The sequence below is a fragment of the Folsomia candida genome, unplaced genomic scaffold (genome assembly GCF_002217175.1).
Source record: "Folsomia candida strain VU population unplaced genomic scaffold, ASM221717v1 Fcan01_Sc038, whole genome shotgun sequence".
Classification (NCBI taxonomy): domain Eukaryota; kingdom Metazoa; phylum Arthropoda; class Collembola; order Entomobryomorpha; family Isotomidae; genus Folsomia; species Folsomia candida.
In genome coordinates, this window is record NW_019091230.1 from 203,519 (window position 1) to 218,504 (window position 14,986).

At 35.7% G+C, this 14,986-nt stretch overlaps 1 protein-coding gene across 2 annotated transcripts; it reads left to right on the forward strand.

Annotated features, from left to right (window-relative positions):
* Positions 1-440: 440 nt before the first annotated feature.
* Positions 441-2,038, forward strand: LOC110861129. 2 transcript variants are annotated; one of them, XM_035844473.1, is made up of 7 exons: positions 441-647; positions 926-1,060; positions 1,133-1,168; positions 1,394-1,511; positions 1,581-1,684; positions 1,762-1,809; positions 1,879-2,038. In XM_035844473.1, the coding sequence occupies exons 1-6, from the start codon at positions 540-542 to the stop codon at positions 1,795-1,797; spliced, it is 537 nt and encodes a 178-aa protein (XP_035700366.1). In that variant the 5' UTR covers positions 441-539; the 3' UTR covers positions 1,798-1,809; positions 1,879-2,038. The 2 variants fall into 2 exon arrangements, with proteins under 2 accessions (XP_035700366.1, XP_021965929.1); XM_022110237.2 differs by having other exon boundaries at positions 1,762-2,038.
* The last annotated feature ends 12,948 nt before the right edge of the window (positions 2,039-14,986 follow it).

Sequence of the window (14,986 nt, forward strand, 5' to 3'; positions counted from 1 at the left end):
ATTTGGCTCTACGAGTACTTAAGTTTGGAAAGAGTTTTTATGGGTGTCTCAGCTTCTGAGGGCTGTGGGGGAGACATTTTTGAAAGTAGAGAGTTTAATTTTTGCACACAACTATTTGAGGATAACATGCTCGTCTGCTCAAAATTTTGACCCGCTGCGACAAACCGTTCCGGGGTTATTCAAGGTCAAATTCGTATCCACGTAAGTGCCCAACCCTTCTGTAGGGATTATAGTTGCATGACTGCAGAATTTCCGTCGAGCTTCCTTCCCGGTTAGTAAATAAGCAGTAATCATAATCTGTGCGGGTTTGTCCCCTTTTAACCAAATTAAAGCTTTGTCGCAAAATAACCATGTAATTTGAAATCCTCAATTAAATCCACGCGTCAAAAATATATATCCGCCGTGAATCAGGTAAAAACCCACTCATTCGCACTTTAGAGTTCAAGTTTAAAAAATACGCTCATTTTTATTCGTTGTCTGTACCAAAGTTAGCCTTACATACTTATTTTTTCAGTGAAAATTTAGAAATTAAACTTAAAATGGTGAAGCATTTTTCTATTGTTTTTATTGCATCGACGTCCCTCGCGCTTGTCGTGATTATGATATGTTCTCCATCCATAGAAGCTGATGAGGCTCCTGTTACGCAGGTTTGTGAAAAATTAACTCAATTTTTGGCCTAAAATACGACAAAAAATAATTGGCGAACTCATGTCAACATAGCTCGCAAATTGCTCATATCTGCATATGTAATTTTGCGACATTTCGTAAAACAAAATCGATGAATTTTTGCTAGAAACTTTACACAAAATGGAAATGTTTTTTATTGATTTATTTAGCAAGTCAAGTTGAGTGTATTTTTGCATATATTTTTTTGAAACGTAAGTAATAAATATGTAATAAACACATACCATTTTTTACAACACAGGGATCAAAACTGTCGCTACTCGATTGCCAAAAAATTGTCAATCTCATCACGAAAAAAGTGATCAAGCTTTTTCACACGTGCTCAAAAGAAGTCAGACAAAACTCGACGAAACAGGAGTTCGAGAAGAAAACAAGCGTAGGTTTTTTCATAAAACTTTTTTTCATACATGTATATGAAAGGCCATTAATTTTATAATTTGTCCACTAGTGTATAATACGATGCGTTTTGGACAACGTTGGATTGGTAAGAGTCATAACATTATAGAGCCAATAATTACATAAGTAATTTTAGCAACCCTGCAAAAAACAGACGCCAGCGATCCATCTTAATTTACAATCAGCCTATTTTCTTTTGTAGTATCTTATGTACTAGTTTTGCGAGTTTCCATCCAAGCTTACAAACTTCCTAGTGACGTGTCCAAAATTTTGTGAATACAAAATTTTAACTTCTAATTTCTTATTTTTTTAGCTAACGGAGGAAGGAACCTGTACCCCAGACACGGTCCAATCCTTCCTTAATATTCATATTCCCGATGAAGCGCATGATTTTGCACATTGGGCTACTGAACATTGTGTAACGGATTATGGTATGTACAAAATAGAGAATTTGCATAATCCACAATTTAAATGATGTATTAAACTAAACTTAATTTTAGGATCTAAATTGGACAAATCCCAAGAATTTTGCGAATCTTACGGAGAATTTGTTAAATGCCTGTTGAAACTTTTCGCAGATTTCCAAGCTTTCAGTGAAGCTGCGGTAATTTCTAGATATCTTTACAAGTCGCAAATCAGTAAATACATAAAATTATGAATTGTTTTTTCTTATTTTGACAGAATTGCAAATTTAAAACCAATCCAATGGGACGTTAAGGAAATATTTATGTATACACAAATGCGCAAAACAAAATATTTAAAATGCAAAAATTGTAAATAGCTACATATGACAATTAGATAATATGGCCACTGCACGTGCCGATGATGACCTGTCATTTTCCATAATAGTCGTCGCCTACTGCGTCGCAAATTTTCTAAAGTCATGCCCAAATCACAAACATTAATTTTGTGTAATAACAGATTTTTGTACGATGGATACTTATCGTATTTCCGTCAATGTTTTTTATGTAATCTACGAATTCATTCATTCATAAATGCCTGTTTCCTGTTTGTGGATCCGAATCATGCAAACAACTGAATTCCTATTTGTGCATCTAAACGTTTAGCAACTCTATTTTCTCTCTCGTTTCGTTGACCTTGATACTATTTCATGGTACAGGCATACACATGCTTAACGTGAGACTCGTGTCGTCACTACCAACGTCATAACAATGACGTCATAACCCTACATTTTCAATTATTTCTCAGCTACCAGAAGGAATTTTGAAATTCTTTCTACAGCTATTTTAGATAATTCCATTGTGGTCGTAGTCGAACAAGAGGTTCAATATTTCGGTGGTTTTCAAAAGCTGAGGTACAAGAAATGTGTAAAAAGCATAAGACCACCTGTTATATTAAATTTGTACCACAGCAAAATTGGCCAATGGAAATGGAAAAATTTCAAAAGAATCTTATTAATCAGCTAATTATCTACAATAGCGGTAGAAAGAATTTCAAAATTCAATTTCAAAGTCTCAGAAAATAGTTTTAAAAATTGAAAAAAATGAAATAACTGGTGTAACCCAGACTTGTTGTGCGAGGGCCGTCCACTAACTGTGTATTGCATTGGATTTTGGTGAATTGAGTAAAAACCTGAATAAAAATGGTTTTACAAGAAATGCAATGCAGTACATAGTGAATGCGTGTCCCCGCACTTTCTTTTGTAAACAAAAAACATGGGTTTTGGGAAAAGTAAAGCATGGTGAAAAGATTTCGCGCCATATTTTTCCTGTGAGATTTTTTTGAGACAACTACGTCATCGAAAGGGAGCTTAATTATAGACCATTCCCTCTAAATTAGGTTTTTTACTCATGAATTTTTTTTTACTTGTGTGCAAAATATTAAGTTTATGTTTTTGAACGTCGAGTTTGAGTTAAAGTTTAATAAGAGTTATTGTAAGCATTGACAGATACATAAGTATATATGTAGACGTCGGACAAATCTATTACATAAACCATTTCTATGGCTTATTACATGTGTATCTTGTATGATACAGGTTGTACAATGATCTTAAAACAAGTACATTAATTGGGTATTAATCTGGGAAATTACACAAATGGCAATATACATCAAAATTTTTGTTTGTATGAAATTACAATGTTGGAATGAGCAATGCATGATTTTTTTGTTACATTACTATACTTATTGTATTATTACATACAGGATGGTTTAAATGTCACGCAACAATAGAAAATTTTTCAATGGGGAAAATCCCTAAATCTCTATTAGTTACAGGATTTAGGGTTGAGATTTTTATTAATTATTATCAAAACTGATGGCAAAATTCGTAAAATCTTGAATTTCATAGACACAATTTCGGTAACTAATGGAAATTTACAAATTTTTCCCATCGAAAAATTTTCCATTGTAGCGTGACATTTTAACCACCCTGTACATTACATATAATCCGTAATAATGTATCTGAGCAAAATAGATTAGAATGCAATTGATTAAAAAACCATCTATCAGCATTTACTATACCGCCTTTTCAAGGCTTTGAAGCAATTTAATTTTCGAAATTGAAATTTCTCCGTGAAGAGCTAAATGTCACTTATTTTTGTCCTGCTTATTCTACAGTATATTTATATATACAGTATAGGTATGTATTTATATACTTATCTTTCATCGAACATATTTGATAGCCCTCCCACATTCAACAAATCCTTTGCCCTTGAACTGGAAACAGGTAAAGGTCCTCCCATCTTGGAATACCCTTTTATACTCCTGACCCTCATAACGGAGGGTGGTGCTTTTATATCACTCCAGCCTAAGTTAAAATCATTTTCGTTCTGTTCTCGCTTGTCAGATTCCTGTCCCAGAGGGGTTACCCCTTCAGGGATTAGGTCGTCAGGAACTTGGCCTTCAGGTATTTTTTCATCGGATATTTGCTCGTCAGATTCCTGGTCTTCTCGTGTTTGGTAGTCAGACATTTGATAATCAGTCATTTGATTCTTAAATAATCCCCCAACGTTGGGAAGGGAAAGAAAGTAATTATAAAATCCGTAGTTTTTCAGCTTCTCATAAAACCCTCCATCCAAAAATAACGGGATAGTGTTGAATTTGCCCCACTGGAACTTGAATCTATTACCCTCTTCCATTGGACTATGTTCCCTATAATTTTCTTCATTGCCTTCATTTTTGTCGGGTTCCTCGATTTCAGCAATATTTTCTTCCTGCACTTGGTCTTGTTGTGGAAAAGTGTCAGCATCGGCAGGATTCCACCTGACGAAATTAGTATTCTAATTACAATCAGATATTTCCATATATATGTAGGTTAGGAACAAAAATAAAATAGCAAATTTGAAGCCAAAAACTAAGCATTGTTTGGAGGCTGTCGACCTAAATACTCCCCATTCGCACACAGTTGAACTTTTACAGAAATTATTAATTCTGAGATACTACGCCACTGACAATCTCAAAGTGCCAAATCATGATAATTTGAGACTGAAAGTGCCGTAGTTTGTCGGAATTCTCAATTTATGTATGTAAAAGTTCAACTGACAGTTGACAACTGTGTGTGAATGGAGAGTAGGCACGTGGATTAGTACTTGTACACCTCATAAATCGAAAAAAATTAGACAAATCTTACAAAGCTCCGTGACACTCAAATTCCAAAGGGTCTCCGTCGTTGTGGGCGTTGCAAATTTCGTACTCTGTGTGACAAATTGGCTTCAGCCCATTAAGGTTTTTGTCACCTTCACCAATCCAATTTCCCGCTGGTGCATAGTGTGCCACCACTTCGACGTATGTCCACCCCTTATGACGGTTAACGGCGATGCCCATCCCAATCTGTAAATTTATTTTGGTACGCACTTAATTAGAAATTAGGATTCGAAAAAAACATTTATCAGCCATGATAAATTGTTAGCGTAAAGGTAGACACCGTCATCTTTAGGCGTACTCAAGACAACATATCGCACTTCAATTCGCTTAGCATATGTATTCGTAAAGCTCAAAAATTGATTTTTTGAGTGGATTTGTGAAATACTATTTTGGAAATTATTCAAAAAAGGCTTGTCGGAATAAGTTCGCATTGACAATCTTCAATTTTCTTAGCTGAACAATAAAATAATGATTAATGTCTTAAAATTTAAAGATCCCCATAATTTTGTTGGCGAAACAAATTGCATGGGAGGAATTGTAGAAAGCGCAACAAACAAAACACGGCTCTGGTAAAATTCGAAAAAAAATCCTATGAATTTTACGCTAAAGTCAGTAAAATAAAATCCTGAAAATTTTGTAAATCCACATTTGATATTTTCATGTTCACGCGACTACGCCCCTTATTTAAAATTACCTCACGACTCGACCTCCACAAAACTTGGGTATCATGGTAGAGATTAACATCACCTTGAAAATTCCTCTTTGGGTATTGTTTGTCGTCGCAGATCTCATAATACCAATTGTCAACAGCGTTTTCGAACTGTTCAGAAATATTTGGCTGTAGTCCGGGGTGATTATTCCAATAAGTATACACATTCTCCCCGACTTGTTGCCCGTCCAGTTTTCGCCATTCTTTCGGGGAATGTCCGCTTCTTTGTTTATTGACGACAAGTTTGGCCCACTGGGCGGCACGAGTGTTGAGCTGGAACAAGAATGTTGGAGTTTGTGGAAATATGCATTTAATTTAGAAATTTTGAATCTTATATGTGGGGCCGTCCATTTAAATTACGTATTTACATACATAAATATATCTGAATACCGGGTATTTTTAAATACCGGCTTTCTAAACGCTTGCGTCAATAATTTGTTAAGCTATTTTAATAAAAGATTAATGAGATATTCACCGAAGGTATTTACTATTTTTATCTATTCATCAGTATTCGTAAAATAAGTTGGTTGCGAGACGATTACGAGATTTTGTAAGGGTCGTAAAATTTTGTCAGAAAATAAATCGCGTTGCGTATAATAGATTACTAGTTTGACCCCTATATACATAATACTCTCCATTCGCACACCGTTGAACTTTAACATACATTGAGAATTGTCAGAAACTACACTGTCGGTCTCAATTTCTGTAAAAGTTCAACTGTGTGCGAATGGAGAGTACATATGTCTCCTTAAATAGTTTTACGATAGTAACCATGAGCTACATCCATAGTCCGTGATTTGTTAGTGACTTGGTGATGCTTTCAAAGGTTCATAATTTTAGGCATGTTAATCACCATAGCAATTTAAAAATCAACCAATGAAAACATCGGAGTAAAATAAGTTTTGGAAAATTATGGAGTATGGATGCGAGAAACCATCAAATCATGAACAAATCACAGACTATGGATATAGCTATACCAACGAATAATGGATACTCTCGATGACTAATTGGGTTATAAAGTTTTCCAAAATTATCGAATGCTCTGTCAAACTTCCCGTTTTTTACATGGAAAATGCAAATTGCATTATTTTTAACTCACCCGGTCATTTAACTTCATTTTTGGCATGCCATACCAAGACCGATACAGATTATGCCTTGCCAGCCCGGCGCGACGACCTGCTTCGTACTCTGATGCAGAATATGGACGAATATTTTTTGATCTAATGAAACTGCAGAGGTCCAAAATGCACAAAATACTGGCAAATTTCATGAAGAATTGTTAATTTGCAACAGCTCTGAATACACACATACATACCTTATGGATGGACTGACCTTGTTAAGCGATATATGGTACATTTCCCTACATTGTTCTCTGCGTGTTTTCATAACTTACAATTATATTTTCGTACTTATGTAGGTATTTGCCTTAAGTCCTTTGCGCATTGTATTGTGTTGCAAAAAAATTCGCCAGAGACAGAAAAACAGTAAAAATGTCCTGAACAATTTTCATAACGGAAGATGGTTGTGCAAAATATAATAATTGTATGCACTCTGCTGTAAATCGTCACCGAGCGATGACAATGGTGACGATGTGTTTTTCATCATATAGTGGTAAGTCTTGCCCGAATGGTGACAAGTTGTCACTGGCTGGTGTTAATTTTATCACCTTTAGGTTAGAAATGCGCGTTGAAGTCACACATGTGGACCGCGAGGTGAGGATTGTGATTCTATCAGATTTTTAACAGTGTACATATTTACGAGCAAGTGTTTACCCTGAATTAGATTTTTAGGCGAGAGGATGCTAATTAATTGAATATCTTTAATGATGCGATAATTATGCACATATGCTTAAGATTATGCTTATGCGTAAGTTTATTCTACATTAGAATTCTAATTCAAGGACCTAGTAGTTTAATCTTACAAGGTAAAGATTTGACCTGACTCAGGTCACCTGAGCAGGATAAATTATTGTTAGTTTTGTTCTAATTAGTTGATGAAAATTATTAAATTAAGTATATGATATTTATAGCATGCAAATTTCATTACGAATTGAATAAAAAGTTAAAATTTATTCTTTTTCTGTTTTGATCATCTCGTGAGTAGGTGTGGGGTTCTCTTCTTGAATAGGGTATCTTTTGTCACTATACGTAGAAAAAAGAGCTGATCAGATTCAGAGTATAAGATGGAAAGTTGGGATTAATTTCAAGTCGAACATAAGTAGCTCTGCCAGGAATTTACGGCAGGTTTGAATTTTTAAGTGGATTTTCTTCCCATCGGATATGTATATATGTATTACACCGTGTAATTTACACGGATGCCAAATGATGTGATTGGTAAACCCAAAATTTTGAAAATACTTGCAGGAGAAGACAAGACGTCTCTACCCCGCTTGGTGACAATTTGTTTCCACTGTGTAAACAAATTATACCCTGTACATGAGACTTTAGTCGTTACCCGCGTGGGCAACAATTATGGTGACAATTTTTCCACAATAAATGTATTTTTTGATAATAATCGAGATAACTATGTTACGGTGATAAAAACGGTGATAATTTTATCACGATTTTATTTTCGGTGTATTACATTGCATATGTATTTGCATATATTGTCGGACTATGCGACCCAAGGAAACATCCCGTTTTCCAAGCCTTCCACAAAACTTACAACTTTCGTTTGACGACTAAATCCTTTCTGCTTCAGAGTTTCAAACGAAATTAATAATTCAACTCGATTCTTAAATATAAGCTCCAATATCAAAACAACAATTGGCACCAGGCCAAATATGGCACAAAACGCGAACGGCATTTTCATCAAGTTTAACGACACGTGTTGCGCTTCAGATAAATATTTCTTATGATAATTTGTCGCAAGTAGTAATCTCGCGTAGTGATTAACGTCGTCCTCGTTATCCAAATCACCCTCAAATTTATCCAGATCTCTTAACTGGGCTCCAATATGCGACAATCTAATCCACCTCTGATACAGTCCAGATTCTACTAATGCCCCCAACCCGCGGGAAAAGAGGTCATAGAAGAAATTCCTAGCCACCAACCACGGCACCCGCATAACGAAAGGGGTAACTTCCGAGCTCTTAATTACGAACGATTTCGAATAATACTTCATCCCTTCAATGAACGCGGTAAGATCTTCGATTCCATCCACCAGGACGAATCTTCCCGGCAGGGCGACACTAGTATTGGGGTGAACTGCGACTTTTAGCTTTAACGATACATTTCGCGCTAATTCTGCCTCTTCCGACATTAATCCTTCCACCCGTTCATAAATGGTTTGCAGCCGATAAGCAAAAGCGTCACTTTGTTTCCTCGTTTGATTTACTTCTCCACCCAACAAATCTTTCAGAATATTGGCAAGTGGGTAGAATATATCGTCAGGATGAGCTTTCGATTTCATTTTTGTAGATGTTACAATAGCCAAATTTTCTTGCACGACTTCTTCCAAAGTTTGTGGTACGGTCGGAACAGGTTGCGCGGTTAGGTAAGAGTAGAGCGCCCCCTTGTAAAACACGCCGCAAAAGAGGGACATAATCAACCAAAATATGAAAAATAGGGGCATCTTGGTACCCAAGTTTTTAAGCGGGAATGGGTTCGATTGCTCCAAAATTGCAGATGACGTCCACAACAGATATTTGCGGAACGCAGAAAAAAACTTGGAGTTCCGAGAAGAACTACTTAATCCAAGTAGAAGGGTGAAAATTAGTAAAAAGTTAGCAATTAAACTCCACGTGGTTTTGTCGAACGGCATAAAAACCGCGTTTAACCCCATCTCTGTCGGATCTGTGACGACGGCGAAGTAAAATGATTCCAATTTGGCGCCATGAACGGACCACGCAAGGTCAGAACTGTGTTTGCGCAGGATTTCGTTATAAAACGAGATTGACGGTAGGTCACTAACAACTATGCTGTAAACGCCGGTTTCATAACCATCTGTAGGTGCTGACAGGGTGAAATTGTAATACTGTGCGAGCACAAATTTCACACAATTGTCGGCCTTAAGATCTTCAAGGTATTCGTTATTCCTTAACCAGCAAGATTTCACGTCAGCTGATGAAATAGAATTCGTATAAATGTCATCTAACTCCATTTGGACCGGATTTTTACGTAAGTCAAGATTATTTTGAAGCCATCTTGTTCGAATATCGTCCAATGACGTGGGACCGCCAGGAATGTTTAAGGTTTGCCGCTGGTCTAATAGGCGGTCTGAAATTACCTCTTTCCAGTCACACGCGATGCACGGTAAAATTAGACGTTTCAATGTGCCCCGCGTGTAAATAATGTACACCGAAGAGGTCTTAATAAGATGAAGAACTGGCAGAATGGGAAAATCATATTGCAATAAGATAAACTGTGGATTTATAAGTTTCCTAATTTCATCTAGGAAGGTGTAAACGAGCGGAAGTCTTGTGCCGGGCGGGGTCCAAAACGTGTAAAATATGAAAACACTGCACCCGCCAAGTTTGAATGAGTGTGACGTTAAGCCATGTATCGCCGTAGGGGTAGATATTCGAGGATAAGTTGCGTTTCCCAATAGAAATATGTGATCAATTAATACAGCTGGTGATGTTGTACCTGTTCCAAAAATATTTCTTAATTCAAAATTGATTCGACTTAAAAATTTTAAAAATTATTAATCAATGCTCATTTATTCAAAATTTGAAAATAAATGTTTATGTATTTATTATTCCTTTTGATCTCAAATTCGCCTTATTAGATGGATTTCTCAATTTACCCAATATATTACGCATAGGTTATGAATTATTCATTCATTCTTCATGAACGTGAATATGAAATGAATAAATGTTTATTCAATATTTGTTCATTTAAATGTTTTGATAAAATTATTCACTCTTGAATGATGAACTTTTTGAATAATGAGTATCATTTTATAATGTTCTTCATTTTCAATCGAGTAAATGAACATGAACACGTATGATTATTTACAGACCTGATAGACCCGTAAATTGTGGAATTATTCCGGTTAAGAATGGACGTTGGTCGACGTGAAAGTTGGTTGCGAGGGAAAACGTGCATTGCAAAAAGGAGTGTGGCAAATAGGTCTGAAATTTGTCACCCACTTCGGTAAATTTGGAAATGTGAATATTATTAATTAAAATTATAATGGAGAAAAAACGTGGTTGAAAAAACTTCTTCATGATCGGTTATACAACTAGTAAAAAATTAGATTGAGCTTAATTTCAGACTTTGGAGACCAAGTGATTGAAAAGAGCGTATTGGAAAATAATTATCGATATTTCGACGAAAGTTCTTAACAGTTATATGGCAACGTTCATTGATATTGAAATTTTTTTAAGTTGTAAATTACAAATTGTTTGCGTTATGCACGGCGTCATACAAGAAATATTTACGATCAGTTTGGCGAAAGTCAAATTGACGAACATGAATTTACTCCAGTGTGGTAAAAAAAATATCATGAAATTATCCACGAGATGGGGAAATTAAGCCATATTTAGCGAAAGCCAATGGGTCGTAAATTATACATGAAGGTTGAAATTTTATGGCGAAAGCTTTTCGCCAAAACGTTATCGCTAAACTGATCATTTAAATGAACGACAATTTGTTAGAGAATTACATAAAATTAGGTATATACTAAGGAACGTCAAAAAGTTTAGTTTAACAAATGGGTATTGTTAAATATTTAAAAATGTATATTCAGCACGATATTATAAAAGAGAACTAACTAATGATTTATAAAATACGATTGAAATCGTAGCTATACTCGAGAGGAATTTACTTTATCGCACACCTGGTATATATCGTATACTTACACTCTTAGAAACCTGGTATTGAAAAAAACCTAACGGTATTGATACGTGACTCTACCGCCTTGGTATTAAACGGTTATACCATCTTGGTATAGAACCAGTATTGAAATTATACCTCATGGTAGTAATTTTAATACTAATTGGTATTAAATTTTTTACCACGTAGTATTAATTCAATACCGGATCAATACCACGCGGTAGAGTCACGTATCAATACCAACGGTTATTGATTTTTTTAAGAGTGTACTTATGTACACTCACAGCCTATGAGTAATAAATAGGTAAATAATGTCAATAAGTACTTTCACGAAGTTCAAAAGTAAATTTTTTCTAAGCTAATTTGATCCCAATCGTTGCGAGGATATAGTTTTTCAAGTTTCTTGTTCATCAATGGAACCCCAACGCGGGGGCTTATTATTATTCAGCCTTTGCGAAATTTTGACGTTCAAAAATGTTCCAACCGATTAGGGCTGACTGCGTTTATCACCTTGCCAATTCCTAACTTATGAGAGGGGCGATTTGTATTATTAAAATGGTAGGTTCTTAAAAGCTCTTGACTTTTTCCAGTAAAAGTGTATATCTCAATCCGAAGTGTCTGGTCACTATAAAATTTTCTACATGATTAAAAATTATGTATATCTACCTAGTTTTTTTCAATGATTAGGTTCAGTCAAATTTTTTATATCCTGATACATACATACATAAGTGACAATTACATGGGCCACATGTATCAAAAGACCGATACTTCCAAAATTTATAGGATTTTGCTTATTGTACAGGCACATTTTTTTTATGATGCGGTCGGTGTTATGCATTATCAAGTTACACTTCCTGCCATAGCTTTTGCACAATGTTGCTCCTAATTTTCTTACATACTGCATACCTATGTAAAAATGCCAATTGATCCAAATATATACGTAGTAATAGAATATGGTCACAAGCAGTTATTCAAATGCGTAATCGTAAATTGTATTCATAGGGGTATCTAAAAGCGTAATACGTGCATACATATATACATATTTACATATGCAAATTCATACATACATAAATAAAAAGTTAACCTTGGTCACTATGCATGTATTCAAGACACACTTTGCCCGACGCATTAAGTCAAAACCTTGAAATACATGGATAAATTAAATGTTTTCTTTTGTGGTGAAGAAGTACCTCAAAGTACATTCACTTCTTTCTTCAGTACAACAATTCGTCCTGTATAATGAGATGGTTGTCACATCAGTGTTTGTTTACATAGGTGGCAAGGTTAAACAATTACTCTGCACTGTTAGAAATCAGGTATTGAGTTATCGGAATTAAAATTGCTACCACTTACTTAGTATTAGAATTTTACCAGTCGGTAAAAACTTGCTACTGCTGTGGGAATACAGAGCTGTTTGTTACTTCTAAATCCTACGTTGGTGAAGTCACACATGAATACTGCCTGGTATTAGTTTAATACTGGATTTCTTAGAGTGCATACACGATTCAGCGCTTGTAAAAATCCCCAACAAATCCTAATAATGGATATAATCGAGTCTATGAGCTGCTGCTTACATACAAACTTCCTTAGAATCTCATTAAAAAAGGTGACACAGTTATTCTCTCGTCGGACAGACAAAACAGTCACTACACATAAAAGTAGCTTCAGTTCCTTCCGCTACTAACAATGGAACAAAACGTATCACTCGTACACTAATTTACGACTTTGTCAAATAAAATAAAACACAATTTCTTGCCTATAAATAACGACTACGTCCATGTGCTCCATAAATTCGAGCCCAGTCCAAATTAGGCATCATCCTCTTAAACAAGTCGTCCCTTTAATAAATAAATTACACTCCGTATTTACACGAATTACCAACAATGTTATCCCTGCTCTTCGCAATTATAGCCACACTTCTGTCCCCCGGGTATGGCAACCACCACTCCATCACAAGAAGAGACGCACCATCTCCTCCTTCCCGCCTATCCGATTATGGACCACCCGGTCATATTCCACCACCTCCATTAAGCAACTACAAAGACGATGGCGTCGCCGCCGCCGCCAACTGTGTGAAAACTACGCCACAACAAAACAAGGAAAGCGTGGTAGCCCTTTACAAAGAATTATTCGGACCCGGCCACACCGACGAAGGGAGAAAAGCCGCCGTGGAAAAGTACATCGGTCCGGACTATATTCAACACAACCCGATGACCCTGAGTGGACCGGATACCCTCCTGAAAACGCTGAAAAGTCCGTTTTGGCAGGGATTAACGGACTACAAAATTGTGCGATTAATTGCAGAAGATGACTTTGTCGTGGTGCATGACAGGATGGATTTTGGCGAGAGGAGTTTCGTATTTTTGGATATTTTAAGGTTTGAATGTGGCAAGGCGAACGAGCATTGGGACGTGATTCAACCCATTACAGGGAAGGAGGTTAATCCCTTGGCATTCTTTTAAGTGCAGTATTGTTGCCTTACAAATCACTACTGCAGTAAACAATACTGATTAAGACAACAATTGAGCAGAATTTGTATGCATGTGCAGTAAAGCGTGGTAAAGTAAATATTTACATCGTTTCTAAAATGGTATAGTTTAACCTCCATTAAGATGTGAGCATGAAACTATAAACTACACCAGCTTTTTATGCAAATATGTATGTACATTTGTTACTTTGAGCTGAATAAATCAAGAGATCTGTACAAATTAACCATTTGCCAATTTGAGTGAATATTTATGTACATATATTATATTTATTTATTTGCCATGAAACAAATTTTAAATTAGTTGAATGTTAAATTATTTAGATTCTAGATGAGTTTTGTGTGAATTTTAGTGTGTATTAAAAATGATTAGTGCACAACAATCATTTTTAAATAAGAATTACATAGGAACTTTTCTAAGCGCTGCATAGATATTCACGCAGTCCACGGTCCATACCTTGGTAAAACCCGTAGAACTTGGAAATTTTGCACAATTTTACAAACAAATCGAATCAAAATTAGCTTATCATATACATTTTTCTGAAATGAAGAATGTGTTTTTATTTTTTGAAACTTTGCAAAATTGTTTTTTTAATTACAGATTTTACAAGTTATTGCGTGAATTTCAACTGGTTCCACACTTATGTACATATGAAACTTATTGTTTTAGAATGATGTGATTTAATTTAGCATTACTAGCTCAGGATGCATATGTACATATCTTAACTCCAATAAAATTTCTAATCAAATGTCTGCCTCATGCTCAGGATATCTTGTCTCCAATTGAATAAAATTTCCTTCTTTGGCTTTAAAAACTTGACTTGAAAGGGGCACTAGCGGAACAATGAATTTGGGGCGGATGGGCACAGGTTCACTGGGGGCCCGCGTCCCTGACTGATTTCAAAATACTTTAGAACATAATTAACTTTTGTGTTTTTTTAGGAAGGCATAACCTTCATTCAGTGCAAGGCAATTTTGCGTCGTATGATTAAAGGACAAAGCTTTAATTATCTAGTATAACAACTTCAAACACTTGGGAAAGATACGGAGTCATGACAGGTCAATTGGCTAGCAGAGCGAGCAGAACCCAATATAACGCGTCATTAATAAAATTATGGGAGCATACACTGGGAGACCTTCATTGTTACACATACATAAATTATGCCCGTGCTAACTTTACATCCAAAGGTATCTAAAACTTGTCCCAAAATTAAGTCCCCACTTTCACCCTTTAACCTTTACCTTATTCCCCCTCAGTGTCAATAACATTCGACACGTGCCTCGAAACAAGCCTTGAAAATACCTCGGTACACTTATCTTCCTAATCTTCAT

What these genes read in the sequence shown, in the direction of transcription:
- LOC110861129 (XM_022110237.2), top strand. Translation starts at nt 540, where the DNA reads ATGGTGAAGCATTTTTCTATTGTTTTTATTGCATCGACGTCCCTCGCG. An exon ending in TTTTGGACAACGTTGGATTG is followed by an intron (nt 1,169 to 1,393) that starts GTAAGAGTCATA and finishes TTATTTTTTTAG; the next exon opens with CTAACGGAGGAAGGAACCTG. An exon ending in ACATTGTGTAACGGATTATG is followed by an intron (nt 1,512 to 1,580) that starts GTATGTACAAAA and finishes ACTTAATTTTAG; the next exon opens with GATCTAAATTGGACAAATCC.